The 14,917-nt window shown below is 42.0% G+C and overlaps 1 protein-coding gene across 2 annotated transcripts in view; it reads left to right on the top strand.

The window, feature by feature from the left end:
• The window catches only part of LOC142837536 (neuronal acetylcholine receptor subunit alpha-7), a 105,812-nt gene extending 94,449 nt beyond the window's left edge, over positions 1–11,363 (top strand). For both annotated transcript variants that reach the window (XM_075952665.1, XM_075952666.1), the window contains one exon: positions 8,018–11,363. In XM_075952665.1, the coding sequence (XP_075808780.1) occupies positions 8,018–8,536 (519 nt within the window). In that variant the 3' untranslated portion in view covers positions 8,537–11,363. The remainder of the gene's footprint in view (positions 1–8,017) is intronic.
• The last annotated feature ends 3,554 nt before the right edge of the window (positions 11,364–14,917 follow it).

The following is a 14,917-nucleotide window of genomic DNA, read 5'->3' as shown; positions in this document are numbered from 1 at the left end:
TGCTAGTATTGCACTTTAAAAGCTGTCCTTCCACACACCCGCTGAGAAGGACTGTGCAGCAGTTGGAAGAACTAGGAGAGGGGCCATGAAGCAATGTGGCTGGGGCTTCCCAGCAGACTGAGGAGTGAGAAGAATAAGAACCAGCGTGAGTGTTTCTCGGTATCTACGGGGCATTGGTTCCAATGTCCTTGATAATAGAGAAGACTGAACGTGCCCACGCTCCTTGTAGAAATGGTGTAGCACTTGCTCAGAACCTTTACACATCCTGCAGTGTACTTCAGATCCTCTCCAGATGACGTAGAGACTTAATGACGTGCAAATGTCCTGCCGGTACTTCTTATGTAGTGCTGGCTAGGGAATGATACAAGAGAAATATCTGTGTATGTTCAATACACATCCCGGTTTTCTTTTCCTAAAGCTTTCTCAGTATGTGCTTACTGGATTTAATAGCGGCAGACCCAACACTGCAGAGGGCCAAGTTTCTATCCAATCAATACACAGAGGTTTACAGTCTAAGCCCAAACCCATGACATCAGATGAAGTGTTCCTAGTGGATAATGAACAGAGGACAAAAGGAAACGGATCAGGGTTCATCCCAGGTCGTGTCATCACTTCCCTACACCTGCAAGCATCAGGCAGGCACTATTATCTGCTGATTCCGACCTTCCACGGCATTTCAGGACCCAATCCCTGAAGTTCTGCTCTTCGCTGAGGCACAGAGACCTTGACGAGGGCTTGGGCTGACCCCAGACTTTCCCACGCCTTTCCAGAATGAAACCCAAGGTAGAGAAAAGCTGTTCTGACCTACCACCACTAGTGAGCCTTGCAGATATCCCTGGTCTTTTCATCTGAGGACATGAAAAGCAGCCCTTTCTATCTCAGAAGGAGCCTGTCTAAAGGCCCAGTCAGTACTACTCATGTCCAGAAGGAAATCTAGGAAGCACCCACATACATGCTGGAATGCAGCATAAGGGGAAAGATGCGTGTGGATCCCTAGCAGAACCAAGGGTTTCCAGCCTTCTGAAGACAGTCGTGATGCAATACCCTACAGTGCCCTAGCTTAGGAAAAGATACTATTTATTTTCCGGTGGCCTGGTAAGAGTCCTAGTTCCTCTCCACTACTCGCCTTATTCACACAATAACACCTCTCATAAAGTTCACGGTCACAGCTGTGGCCTGAACTCAGTCTCAGTAGTTGTGTCTCAAATGCCATTGCTGCAAACCATGAAGCTTGTTTTAGAAGTCATTGGTGCTTTTACAAAGCTGAGACACACTCACCTATATGTCCTTCTTTCTTAGCATCATGATACATCACAGGGCGAACTAAGCCAAGTTTGACTTACATGTCCTTCTGCCTATCCATCCATAACCACCAATATTGATAACCTTTTGTGGCTTTTTCTTTTAGGCCACCAAAACATAATGTGAAGACTTATTATTAGTTTTGAATGCTTGGCCTACTTTAAACTCCTTTCTGGCTAGCTCTCTTAAATTAACTGTTTTTTCTTTATCTACCTTTTGCCTAGGAGCTTTTAGCCTTTTCTTTCTGTTGTGCCCAAGTTGAGAGACTCCCAGAGAGACCACCAGAATCCAGTCAAGTCCATAATGCAAAAACAAGGTTTATTTCTTATTCCAGCTAGCTGGGAGAGACCCCCATGTGACACAGCGCTGTAGGGAGTGCTTCTACTCCTCATTTGGAATTGGCATATAAAGGCAAACACCGCAAGCCAGGTTTACTTAGGGTCAAGGGGGTTAGTTTTGCTGAGTACAGGGTATGGACTGCCTCTGCACACCCTGCACACCCCCTTCCTCCTCTAAGCGGCTACTTCTGCTCCTGTGCATGCCCCCGCCCTCCCCCAGCAGTTATTCCTGCTTCTGTCTAGACCACAAAGCTGCGTGTCGACAGGGGGCTAGCTGCTAGGAACAGTTGGTCTGCACTTTAGCAAAAGTTCCTGTTTCCAGCTAACTCTTGATGCTGCAGAGTTTCTTGAACTCGGTGCCTTAACCAGCTCCTGATCAAGCAAAGTTTCTTAAAGGTTTCCATGTCCTCACATTTCCCCCTTCTCAAGTACCACGGGGAACCAATCCTGGTTCCCTTAAAGCCAAGTGGGAGCAACATATCTTTCCTCTAGTATACCGAGGGGGACATAGTTCCGTTAAAAAAAAAAAACAGAATTTCTCTTCCTAAATCTGCACAGAGTCTTCCTATGTAAAGGAGTTTCCTTTTGACTTAGCATCTCAACCAGGGATTACAGGATGATGTCTTCTTTTAACTGCTTGCAGCTGACTTGGGGCATCATTGTCAAGAGTTAACAAAGGCGAAATGCTAGTCAAAAACAAAGAGAAAATTTAGGCAATGGGAGCATCTGATTGGTGGATTCTGTTGAAGAGCCAGGGAGCATTCACATCGGCTAGACTGGTCCATATCAGTTTTGAGCAAGTCCAGGTTCCACAGTCATTTGGAACAGATTGTAGTCAGCAATTAATGCTTGGTTGTATCTGCCAACCAAGGGGAAACCTGTTGAGACTAGTTCAAACTAGGAACAGAAGTTTAACACATTTGAAACTTTTAGGCCCATATTAAAATCCATATTATAGAAAAAAAACAAATAACAGATATAAAACAGCAAAAATAGACTCATACTTTTGAGTCCTAGCAAAAACACAGACTTGGGTTAAAAGTGTGTAGACAACTAAAAGAAATTTAAAATCTTGACCTTGTGACCCAAACAGTAAGTAGTTATATCTTAAAATTTGATGCTGTCAAATTAGCAAGGCTCTAGCTAGCCCCGCCATCAATACTGTCAGAGATCTCAGAAGGATAAATAAATTATATTTAAGTACAGACCAAACAGCTTTCCAAACTATTAAAAAAGTAAGAGAAACCAGCCCATGTACAGTCATACCTAGGTCTTTATAGCATTGGAGGCAGAAGTATCAGAAGCGGGCTTTACCAGGTCCATAAGATGGGAGGTCCCCGTGAAAAGGGGACATGGAAAAGACTGACCCTATTTTGTCTAGGCAAAAGTGGTGCAATCAATTCTCCAGTGTCCATAGTCTGGGCTGGGTCCTGGCAGCAGGTGGTGCATTAGGGCATCTTGCCCAGCGGTCAATGTCATCATTTTCCAGATGGAGACATTGTGGTGTCCCATAATCTTCTTTGGAGACCTTGGGTCATTGCTAGGATCTGGGAGTCTCTGTCTGATATAAGCTTTTTAATTATTATTTTAAATGCCATATTCTGCAGATCTCTGAAGTATTTAGAACTGCCCAGATATATCTGATTAGACAAACTTTATTACTAATTACTTGTTTTAATCGACCTTAAAAAATCTATACAGAGGACTAAATAAGACTTATCTCTGTAATTACATCAGTACTTCAAGGATGACTGATTATTAACTTGTATTTCTAACAGTCTACAATAAGTTTGCATCTTTAATAAGACCAGGACTTTATATGATATGCTATCAGATTTAACTTAGCTGACGCTTCTGGTGACTATCACCTGGCATTGGTGTTTCTAAAATTGTTAAGGTCCATCTTTGCAACTGTTCTTTTCTGGGGACTCTAGTCTCAGCTGTTCTCTGTGATCCCCTTTAGTCTTTCATCTGGGTGACTCTTGAATTACAAGGTTTAATTGACAGAGCAAGGTGCATTCTTGTGTATAAAGACATTGAGATGCAGCTTTCCAATAAAGAACAGCATAAAACAGTTTTAACATTATCTGTATCAAAAAGATATCCAAATTCCTGCTAACCTGAATCTAGTGACCAGAGCTCAGGGAACAAGTACGAAATTTTCAGTTACCATAGGCTAACTTTTCAACAAAGCAAGCATACATATTTTTTTTTCAAAAAAGAGACATGATCCTTTAACAAGACAAACAATATTTTTTTCTTCTCTTTTTAAAAATATTTTTATGGTTTATTTAACCTTATTTTATGTGCATTGGTGTGAAGGTGTCAGATCCCCTGGAACTAGATCTTCAGACAGTTGTGAGCTGCCATGTGGGTGCTGGGAATTGAACCCTGCTCCTCTGGAAGAACAGTCAGTGCTCTTAACCACTGAGCTATCTCTCCAGCCCCAAGATTTTTTTTTTTAAACCAGAATTAACCTAGTATGGTAAACATTTAGCGTGTGTTTATGTTTTCCTTTTTAAAATTAGTATTTACAGGTAGGAGAAACTATGAGAAACCATAACAAACATAGTTCACATCCTCTCGCCTTTTACAACTTTTCATATACCTTCTGCAATTTTTTTTGCTTTTTTAAACTACATAAAAACTTTAATCAAAAACTTTTTTGTCTCTCCTCTCATTTTCCCGACAATATACAAATTTTCATCACAGTCTTTTTCTGTGATTTTGTCCAGCAGGACATTACGTAGATATAATATTTAAAACAAAAGCAGAAATGTATACATCTTAATCAAAGGTGCTAAGTATTTGTAACCCATTGTATATAAATGACTAAAATCCATATATTTTTCTTTTCCTATGGAAACAAAAGCATAAACTTTTCCCAAACATAATGCATCTTTGACATTTACAAAGACATAGGTGCCAGTAAAAATAAAAATAAACCTGGATGTCCAGATCTGGTTTCTCCTTTTGAGAAACCCAGAAAAGCTGGAGGCTACTGAGACCAATAGGATTCCACATCTGTGATCTGCTCAGAACTTGGTTCTTCCTCTTGAGAATCCCAGAAAAGTGGGAGGCTATTGAGACCAACAGGGTTCCACGTCTGCGGTCTGCTCTGAAAGTTGGGGCTGCTGAGACCAAGAGGATTCCATGTCTGTGGTCTACTCAGAAACCCCGCAACTGCTGCCTCCTGAGAGAGATGTCTCTCTCTTCTTCCAGGATCACCGCCTGGACACTTCTGTCTTTAGTGGGAGCCTGGACCACCCATCCTCACTATCTCCTCGAAAGCGACTGACCAGCCTTAGAAAGAAAAAAAAAACATATAAAGATCAGACTAACAGCACAGTTATTTTCAAGTTGACAGCACACATACATAAATCTTACCGGTATCAGATTAGAACAAACCTCTAGACCTGGGTGGTGCGGGGTTGGGGGAGGTCCCGACAGGGGTCCCCAGGGTTCCCGGCCAATATACCAAATGTTGTGCCCAAGTTGAGACCCTCAGAGAGACTACTGGAATCCATTCAAGTCCAGAAGTCTCTCTGTCTGTCAGCTGCCTGGCCAGCGGACCCTGGGCATCTTCTTTCTCCCTTGTTCTCTCCTCTCTTCTCTTTTTCTTTTTGAGCCTAGATTTCTCCTATTTATTCTCTCTGCCTGCCAGACCCACCTATCCCTCTCCTGCCTAACTATTGGCTGGTAAGCTTTTTTTATTAAACCAATCAGGTAATTTAGGCAGGCAAGGTGAAACAAACGCAACTTATCTTTAGGTAATTAAACAAATGCAACATATACAAATGTAACCCATCCTTACATTGTTAAACAAATGTATCACAAACAAATGTAACACCCCTTTATATAGTTAAATATTCTGCGGCATAAACAAATGTAACACATCTTTGCCCAGTCAAAATACTATTCACAACAGCCATTTTAGCAACAACCATTCTAATGAATTCCCTATTTTTCTCTAGTGTTTATGCTAATATAAAAAAATACACTCATTCTTATTTCTTTGAGTATTTTGGCTGGTATGAAGATAAAGGAACTGACACACAGAGACACAAAACCATTTTTAATGAAATGGTACCACTTTATTCTCTCAGAATCTTAATTAAGAGCATCTGTCCGTTACAAGTCTCTCGGGATAAAAGGTTGTTAAAACCAGTTGGCTACAAGTAAAACCGAAGTGTATATTCCTCTCATTCTATAAAGCATACAGCACTTTTCATTCATCCCATGTATCTCTGAAACATAAACAGCCTCCCAGGTACTCTTATGGTCCGATGCTATTATGAAGAAGAGACTACTGGGTGCAGTGGTATTATGTGGCATTTGCACAAGTAACAACAAAACCGTAGGCTGGCAGAAGAGGTCATAGGCGTGGTTTGATAAGTACCAGAAGAATAATTCCATCTTTGGAGATGTGCTATCCTTGAAAGCCAGGGAATTCAAAATAGACTTGGTGAAATGGATCCTACTAGTTGCAGATGCCTCTCAGAGAACACATGGACCCCTGTGCGGCAGGAAAGGGAACCAATCCTGCTCGGCTCTCGTGTGCACAGCTGCCTTGGGATTCAGATTCTCTTATGGTTTGACAGCCTCCTTTGAGGTCTAGCACAGACCTTCTTGGTGTCTTCTGAGAGAGGGCTTGGGCTAAGTCTTAGGAGTTCTGAAGAGAACCCTGGGGCACCTTTGGTAGATGAGGCTTGCAGCGGTCTAAACACAGTAAAAGACTGACCTTGAGTCAATCCTCTGAGTTTTAGTCCATCTGTAAAATGGGGGAGCTATTCTCATTTCATGGCTCCAGATGACTGAGCTGGATGTTCGGTCTCATGAGAAGGGAACTGTGGACCTCTGCTGTTTTCTGATTTGGAAAAGTTCTTACAGCTTTCCCCAGTGTAGTCTCCCACCCTGAAAGTATAAGGCTGTGAAAGGCTTCCCAGTTGTGGGGAACCTCAGCTTGACATTTCTTGTGCTTCTCACTCTCTGGCTACAGATCTGATTTTTGCATTTTTTATTAAGATGCCACAAAACTGACTGCTGAGAAAGAAACACTGCGGACGTGAACTTCACAGCTTGCATCTTCCCCTGCAGAGGGAAGGCTGGGAAAGTGTTTCTATTATCCTAAGTCAAGATGACCTTGAAGTGTGACTCTAGGTGTTTTAGGAAAAGGCACACTGTTCACACACTGTGACTGTCTTCAAGAATCTTCTTCTTTGTCCAGATTGAGATTTCAGCTGTCACAAAACACGAAACCTGTCACCTCTCGGGGTAACTTGTACTAGTTTCTCTGGATCAGGCACTCCCCGTGTATAACACTTTTAAGGGTCAGGCTGATAAACTCTGATACCCAAGTACAGCCCTCGGCCTTTTAAAAATAATTTATAAAAAGGTTTTTTTTTAAGGCATCAGTCACACTCACCCATTCACGCACTCGTTACATGCACACCAGCAGGAGGCATTGTTGTTGGAGGCCTCCATGACCTGGACTGTTCATAGGAAGCATGCGGACACCCGTTTCTGCCTTTTCCATATATTGCCCCAACCCCAGTCTTACTTCTTCATCATCAGAGCCTAATGAGTTGGGTTAGAAGCACCTAAACTCTCTTCCATATTAATATCTTAGCTCTTCTTTTTCCATAGGCCTCCGAGGCCCCGTGGTCCATTTACACAGGTTAAAGTAGATCATCACCCGCCTTTGCCTTCATACTCTGGCATCCATGGAGCCCAGACACATCCTCTGAACTCCTAAGAACAGATTAGAGATAACCACCCTCATTTTCTGATTCTCGTTGATTCTCTTGGTAGTTCTGGCACAATTTTTAAAACCAGATTTGCAAAGATACGGACTTTCTCACAGAAGGTGTGGTTATCCCATATCAGATCCCTAAAGGTGCTCCAAGCTAGGGATCCACTCTGGGTCTGACATATTACAGAGCCTCACTTAGCTTGTAGTGATCTTGAAGGACACCTCACAGTTGGTATGAGAGCCAGGGAGTTGAGACCTGCGGTCCCCTGGGAGTAGAAAAGGAAGGTTCAGAAAAGAAAATGACTCTCCCTGTTACATACATGTCGGGCATTCTTATTGAGCTTAATGCTTTTTTTCTCTCTCATATAGAGTGTAATATGTCCACCCCAGGGGAACTTCAGTTGTTCCCACATTGATAAACAGACATAGGTCATAGTCTCACCTCACATTTGACTCCATTCTTGCCAGGTGTCCTCACGGATTTGCTGTATAAATTCACTGAGAAGACAGGGGAGCCTGTTCTCCCCAGTATCTGTAAAGCGGGCTTCTTTTGTGGGTCGTGTTGCTGTGGGGCTCAGCTGAGAGACAACTCTGGGCGGCTCTTGACATCCCGTTGTCTTTGCAGACCAGGATCATTCTTCTGAACTGGTGTGCATGGTTCCTGCGGATGAAGAGGCCCGGAGAGGACAAGGTGCGGCCAGCCTGTCAGCACAAGGCTCGCCGCTGCAGTCTGGCCAGCGTGGAGCTGAGCGCAGGGGCTGGGCCACCCACCAGCAATGGCAACCTACTCTACATAGGCTTCCGAGGCCTGGAGGGCATGCACTGTGCCCCGACTCCAGACTCTGGGGTTGTGTGCGGTCGTCTGGCCTGCTCCCCGACACACGATGAGCATCTCCTGCATGGTGCCCACCCCTCCGATGGGGACTCTGACCTGGCCAAGATCCTGGAGGAGGTCCGCTACATTGCCAACCGCTTCCGCTGCCAGGATGAGAGCGAGGTGGTCTGCAGTGAGTGGAAGTTTGCAGCCTGCGTGGTGGACCGCTTGTGCCTTATGGCCTTTTCGGTCTTCACCATCATCTGCACCATTGGCATCCTCATGTCGGCCCCAAACTTCGTGGAGGCTGTCTCCAAAGACTTTGCTTGATAGCACCACATAGGACGTGCACAGATAGGAGAAGTATCTGGGAGGCGAGACTTGGATCCCTAACCCCATGTCATGCCAAATGGAGCAACTCTAAAGTATGTGTGTGGCTGTCAGTCCTTAGTCTTAGTTTCCTGGTTACTTTAATGAAAGAAATTCCAACACCCTTCTTTTTTTTTTTATTCTCGTACTTACCGTTGTCATATCCTTGTCCTCAGCAGGGGCACCCGTGGTCACTTCCTCCTCTTCACAGCCCTATAGGGCAGATCTCAGTGGTTCTAGTCAGCCAGTAGAGGCCTGTCCAGTCGGTGTTCCGTGCCTGCATGCCCCTTGTCATGGGCTCACACACCAGAATTTACTGTCTGCTTGTGTCATGCACAGACCCAGGCTGAAACGAAGGCTGAGCAACACTCACTGGGTTCATTTCAACAACTTCCTTGGGAAAGGAAGGCAAACACAAGTTCAATTCTCTTCCTGATTTCCTGTAATTTAACTTTTTTTTTTCTTTTGTCTTTTTGCCTTCACTAATGACCAACTTTGTATCAGAGAGAAAGTTGGCCTTCTAGATGATGTTTTGAGCAAGCTGATTCCTGTAGATCTGCACTGGCAATGAAATTAGCACCCAGGTTGTATCCCTTCTAAACTAGGACTAGCCCTAGCTAAAGCATTTGAAAGCTGTGGCCCTGCTCACCATCTGGAGCAAGATCTTTCCCGGCATGTATCTTTTACATCCAGTATCAACAAATGATGCACAAAATTTTAATTGCTGGTGTTATGGGTTTTTTTTATTAAAGTAACTGGAAACAAATAGGTGTCTTTTGGTACCTAAAGACCAGGCTTTGTGTCTTTTTGTTAGTTAAAATTTGAACCCTAGACTTTGCTTTGACTATCTGAGTAATGATTGCCATTTTAAAAATAATAGTAAAGACTAGCTGTACTCATAGTTAGAAGATGTATATGGTTCAAAATCATCTCCCCCTTGCTCCCATTTCCTCCTAGGAACAGTTTTAGAGGAAGAGGGAAAAGGTGGGGACAGAGAGGGAAGAGAGTGTGGAGAGACTTTGCTGTTGTTTTCCTAGAACTCACGCATGAAAGGTGCTTTGAGTCTACTGTTTTGTCCTAGAGAGCTTTCCGTAAGGACATCTAAAGGTCTACCTCATTCCTCTTAAGAGCTTCTTAGTGTTCCACTCCATTGGTTGTTTACAATTTGTTGGATTAGCCTTTTAGTGGTGAGCACATAGCTACAGTATTTCCAGGTTTAGTGGTGAGCACGTAGCTACAGTATTTCCAGGTTTAGTGGTGAGCACGTAGCTACAGTATTTCCAGGTTTAGTGGTGAGCACGTAGCTACAGTATTTCCAGGTTTAGTGGTGAGCACGTAGCTACAGTATTTCCAGGTCTAGTGGTGAGCGCATAGCTACAGTATTTTCAGCTTTAATGGTGAGCGCATAGCTACAGTATTTCCAGGTTTTATTTTTATACACAAGTCTATAGTTAGCTTTTTAGTGCATACTTTGCCATATTCTTTTCTGACTTTATCTTGGTATAAATTCCAGTTTAGAGATGGATGTAGGTAGGACTATGTGCATTTAGACTTCTGATAAATATTTCCAGATGGTCGTCTGTGATCAGTGGGTACCCCCACCCAGAGTACAATGAAAGGGTCAGATGCTCAGCTCTCTGGTGTTAAATATTTTCCTATTTAATTTTTCCCTTCCCAATCTAACTGGTAAAAAATGATAAGGCAACAGTATTCTGCTTTAAGTTCATTTAACCATGAGCAAGGTTGAATTTTTCATATATATTTTGGTAATTTCAATTTTATATTCTATCTTTTATACAAATTTCAGTTTTTTATTCTCTTAATCTTTGTTTGGCATTTGTTTTTGATGCTATTTATTGAGTGCATATATATTGACATATATTAAAACTCTATGCTGCTAGTTTATTCATGGTTTCCCTTATAGAATGTAAGATTGCCCTCTAGAAGGTCTTCCCTGTGTTGAGTTTACAAATAAATTTACTCCATTTTCTTTCTAAACCAGTGTTTTCATTTGTTCCCCTTTATAACTTTTGGTTTTTTAAGATTCATCATAAAAGAAATGTAGATAAAGATTTAGTTGTTTTTCTCCAAGGGTGGTCACTTAGTACACTAGACATACAATAAAGTATTTCTATAATATGAGACTCTTCCCTCTGGTCAGATTGTCACCTTCTATGTAAATTAAGTTCCTCAAAGTGCTGTTGTGTTTTTTGGTGAATCTGCCTCGATGCTCTTGATTTCCAAAGCTTTAATCATATTAATATTAATATTTTCAAGTGGATACTCTCTTCTGCTCCCTCCCCCTACCTCTGTGTGTTATAAGCATCTAATAGGGGTCACAATGGGTTTACACAGCAGGTCTTCTTGTCTGGGAACTCCACAATTTCAACTTGTATTCAAATCTAATTTTATGTAGTAAATAGGACTGTTCAGGAAAGTCCTCCAAATTTCTTGCTGTTCATTTCTGGGTATCTTACCAGGAGATCACCATTTTCGGTTGGATGGCATTGATTCTGTTTTCTAGCCCAATGTATAGGAAAGTAATTGAATTCTGTATGTTAATCTTAATTAGTCACCGTAATTGTGATCATTTTGTTTCTAAGATTTTCTTTTAACTCATCCTTCCCAATATCTTTGTTTCCCTTTCTTTCCAATTGCACTTGAGACCAGTAATTGGCTTGTCTGCATATTTGCCTTGTTCTTAACGTTGATGGATATTTTAATGACTCACAGTTTTACTTGTATGAAGACATGTATTTTCTTCATCACAATAAAAGCTATCTGTGTATCCTCTCAACAATTACTGCTCTCTGGGAAAAATCAGAATAGTATCTTTCTGCCAAAGCCTTCCCAGGATTCATAGAAAGGATCAGAAATTTCAATTTACCCAGCAGAAGGTTTCATTGACAGAATAATTAAGGTGATATTATAATATATTCCTGAGGTGGTGGCTACATTGTCTTATGATTTTGACTGTCAGTGTGCATAATTAAAATTAATTTATAGCTTGGTTTTGTGTACAGTTGGATTCCATCAACTGTGGATGAAAAATATTTAAAAAGTCACCTCTTTACTGAACATAAGCAGCCTCTTGTCATTCCTTTGTTAATGCAATATAGCAAGTACATATATTTGCATGATAAATAACCTGCAGATGGTGTAATATAAATGAGAGGGTGTGTGGGCAGACTCGACGGGGTTCAGACTCACAGATATATCTGACCCCTTTAAAAATAAAAAGTGGTACCCCAACCTACTCATAACTTTGTTCGATTTGACTACAAAATAGAGGTTCTGTAAGGCTCTTTCTAAGGTCTGAGCATTATCTAGGAGAACTCAGGGACATATTTTTAGGTGCTTTTGTCTGTTATTTAAAGGCATCCACGTCCAAATGAGCAAGATGCAAGAGATGCACAGGTAAGGTGTGTCCTGCTGGGATACAGAGATGGGGGTTTCCCCATGCATCTCAGAGCACCCTCTCCCTCCCACTTCTCTGTGCTCAGCAGCCCAGAACTCTGAGAATCTGCCACCTGGGGATGGCCCCACCTCCAGCTCCTATTCTTCCCAAACAGATGGGCTGAAAGTCTGCAGCATCTGGTCAGGCTTGGTCACTCTGGCAACCTGGCCTTACCCAGGAGCCCATCAAGGACCACTTAGCTCTCCTCTAGAGCATCCCAGAATGAAGATCTCTGCCAAGACCTTGACTAATGACCAAAGTAGAACAAATGTTGCTCCTCACTCGTCTGCCAGGTAATGAGAAAACCAAGACCTTTCCATCGGTTGCCCTGTGCAAGGAGCTGGGAACGTATTTATTATATCTGTTAACTAACTCCTTCACATCAAATTTTACTTTTATTTTTCTAAGGCATTATTTTTATGTTTATCTGGACTATATAAAATACATTTTAATATATATTTAATTTAATAATTATTTTATTTTAATATAAATGATGCATATGACTTTAATGTCTTTTTAAGTATCTGCAATAATTTTCTTTTGGGTCCTGTTTTGGGATTTCTCTGTTTTTGTTCTTTTGGCACATCCTTCACTAGAAATGGAATGTTTGTTTTTTATGTCACAGGTTGCCTTGATAGCTTTACATAGAATTGAATCTATCCATAATGTATCATGATTATAGTCTCTGATGCTTTTTACTTTTCATCTCAAACCAAAGCATATTATTAGCAGTTTCGTTGCTTTTCATCCTTCTATAGTTTTCTTGCATAACTTTATATTATCTACTTCGATATTCTCAATTCACAACAGAGTCTCATGGCTGCCATTTGGGGTAAATGGAGAGATGTTGATGAGAATGTGGAAATTAATTCATTCTGCACGTAATCTCTTCCTACCAATTGTGATAATGTAAGTATCTTTGTCGCTTTTACAATTCCACAAGTTATATTTACCTTCTGCAAGTTCATTTCCTTTCATTGCATAAACTATGTAAACATATGCCAAATGTATTTCTGTCTTTTTCCTCATTTGGGGGCCTTGTATAATTACGTCTTATTCATGTCTGTCACCTTGGAAATCTGAACCTTTCCCTCTCTGCTGCTAACTTTTATTCTTGGCATTGTCATCTCCATTCCTCCCCATTTCAGTTTTTCAGACTTTTATTTATCAAGTCTGTTCTGAAATGGTGGTTGCTGTGGCTCTTCATTTGTTTTCAAAGTTCTGCAGTTCCCCCTTTCCCTGTACCCCTGCTTTTATTTTATCTTTGTCCAAATCAGTTTCTCATTAGAGTCAAGCACCCTGTTGGAGATTGTCCTTTTGTTTGCTCAGCCATATTTGCAAATGGAGTCTTTTCTTTCCCCGTAGGGTGCTCATTGGTTTTCCTCACGTTTCCAAGTGTTCCTTTGGCGTGGCTGCCTTGTTCCTTAATCTCTTCTTGCTTTGGTTTGACCTGAACAGCTCTGCAGGGTCTATCTATTTCTTTTGGAAAGGCATCTCTGGTCATTCTTCTGAATTCACTTGATTCACAGAACACAGGCTTCCTTTATCCAGTGTAAGAAACCCCTCTTGCTATGACCATGACATCTAGCAACACATTCTTGAGTGAAAAGGGGAAAGTTTTAGAGAGATGTCGTCAGTTGCCTTTTCCTTGGTGATATTTTTCAGAATGCAAGCATGCATGAAAAGTACAGGAGTTTTGGCGATGGCTTCAAGGAAGCTGCCAGGGTCGTTTAGCTATCACACATGCATAGCAGCAGAAACAATTCCCAGAGTGAAATATGTTTGGATACCTGTGATAAGAGATAAGAAGAGGGAGAGCAACACCAGGTGTAGCTAGAAACTGGGTGGAAAGTTCAGTGAACTAGCAGCAGGATATGCTGACAAGTGAGAAGAGTGTGACAAGGTGGTAGGTGGCCTGGAACGGAGGAGCAGAGGTGATGCTGTCAGACAAGTCCCCTGGAGACGCCACAAGCTGCCACACAGTTACCCAGAGGGAAGGAGTGGGACTACCTTGTGGAGGAAAAGCTGGAATGTCATTGCAATTTCCTGCTGCCTCCTTAAAAGCAGCAGGGAGCCTCTGAATGTTCTAAGCAGGGCAGAAGTGTAACTAAATTTATCTTTAGAGTATTGACCAAAAAAAAAAATAGAATTCAGTTATTTTCTCTCTTTTCATAGAAGGATTTTGCTAAGCACCATACTGTGAAGCTAAACAAGTATGGTTGGTATCAGAAAAAGCTCCTCCTTAATCTCTTTCTCTCTCTCTCTCTCTCTCTCTCTCTCTCTCTCTCTCTCTCTCTCTGTGTGTGTGTGTGTGTGTGTGTGTGTGTGTGTGTGTGTGTGTGTGTGTTGCATGCACCTGAATGTGGAGGTACCTGTGCCTGTCTGTGCAATGAAGAGGGCAAAGGATGCCATCCATCACATGTCTTCCTCTATACTTTATCTCTTACTCCCCTGAAACAGAGTCTCACTGCACTACAAACTCACTGTTTGGGCTAGGCTGGCTGACAAGCAATCTCCTGGAACTGCCTGGCTTGGATTCCCCAAATGTTGGGCTCACAGGTATACACAGTCATTACCAGCTTTTATATGGGTGCTGGGCATTTGAACTAAGGACCTCAAGCTTGCATAGCAAATATTCTTGTCCACTGAACCATCTGTCCAGCTCCAGTTCTCCTTAAGCTTTGAGGTCATATAGGGCCTGAGGTGTTGTAGTAGGAGCATCAGGGCTGAGTTCTGGCCGACCCGGCTCCCGCATGGTTAGCTTATACCCGAAATAATTACATGGAAACTGTATTCTTTTAAACACTGTCTGGCCCATTAGTTCCAGCCTCTTATTGGCTAGCTCTTACATATTGATCTAACCCATTTCTAATATTCTGTGTAGC

Source organism: Microtus pennsylvanicus, chromosome 18 (genome assembly GCF_037038515.1).
Source record: "Microtus pennsylvanicus isolate mMicPen1 chromosome 18, mMicPen1.hap1, whole genome shotgun sequence".
NCBI classification, from domain to species: domain Eukaryota; kingdom Metazoa; phylum Chordata; class Mammalia; order Rodentia; family Cricetidae; genus Microtus; species Microtus pennsylvanicus.
Note: the sequence above shows the minus strand (reverse complement) of the source record. Positions and strands in the feature narration are given on the sequence as shown.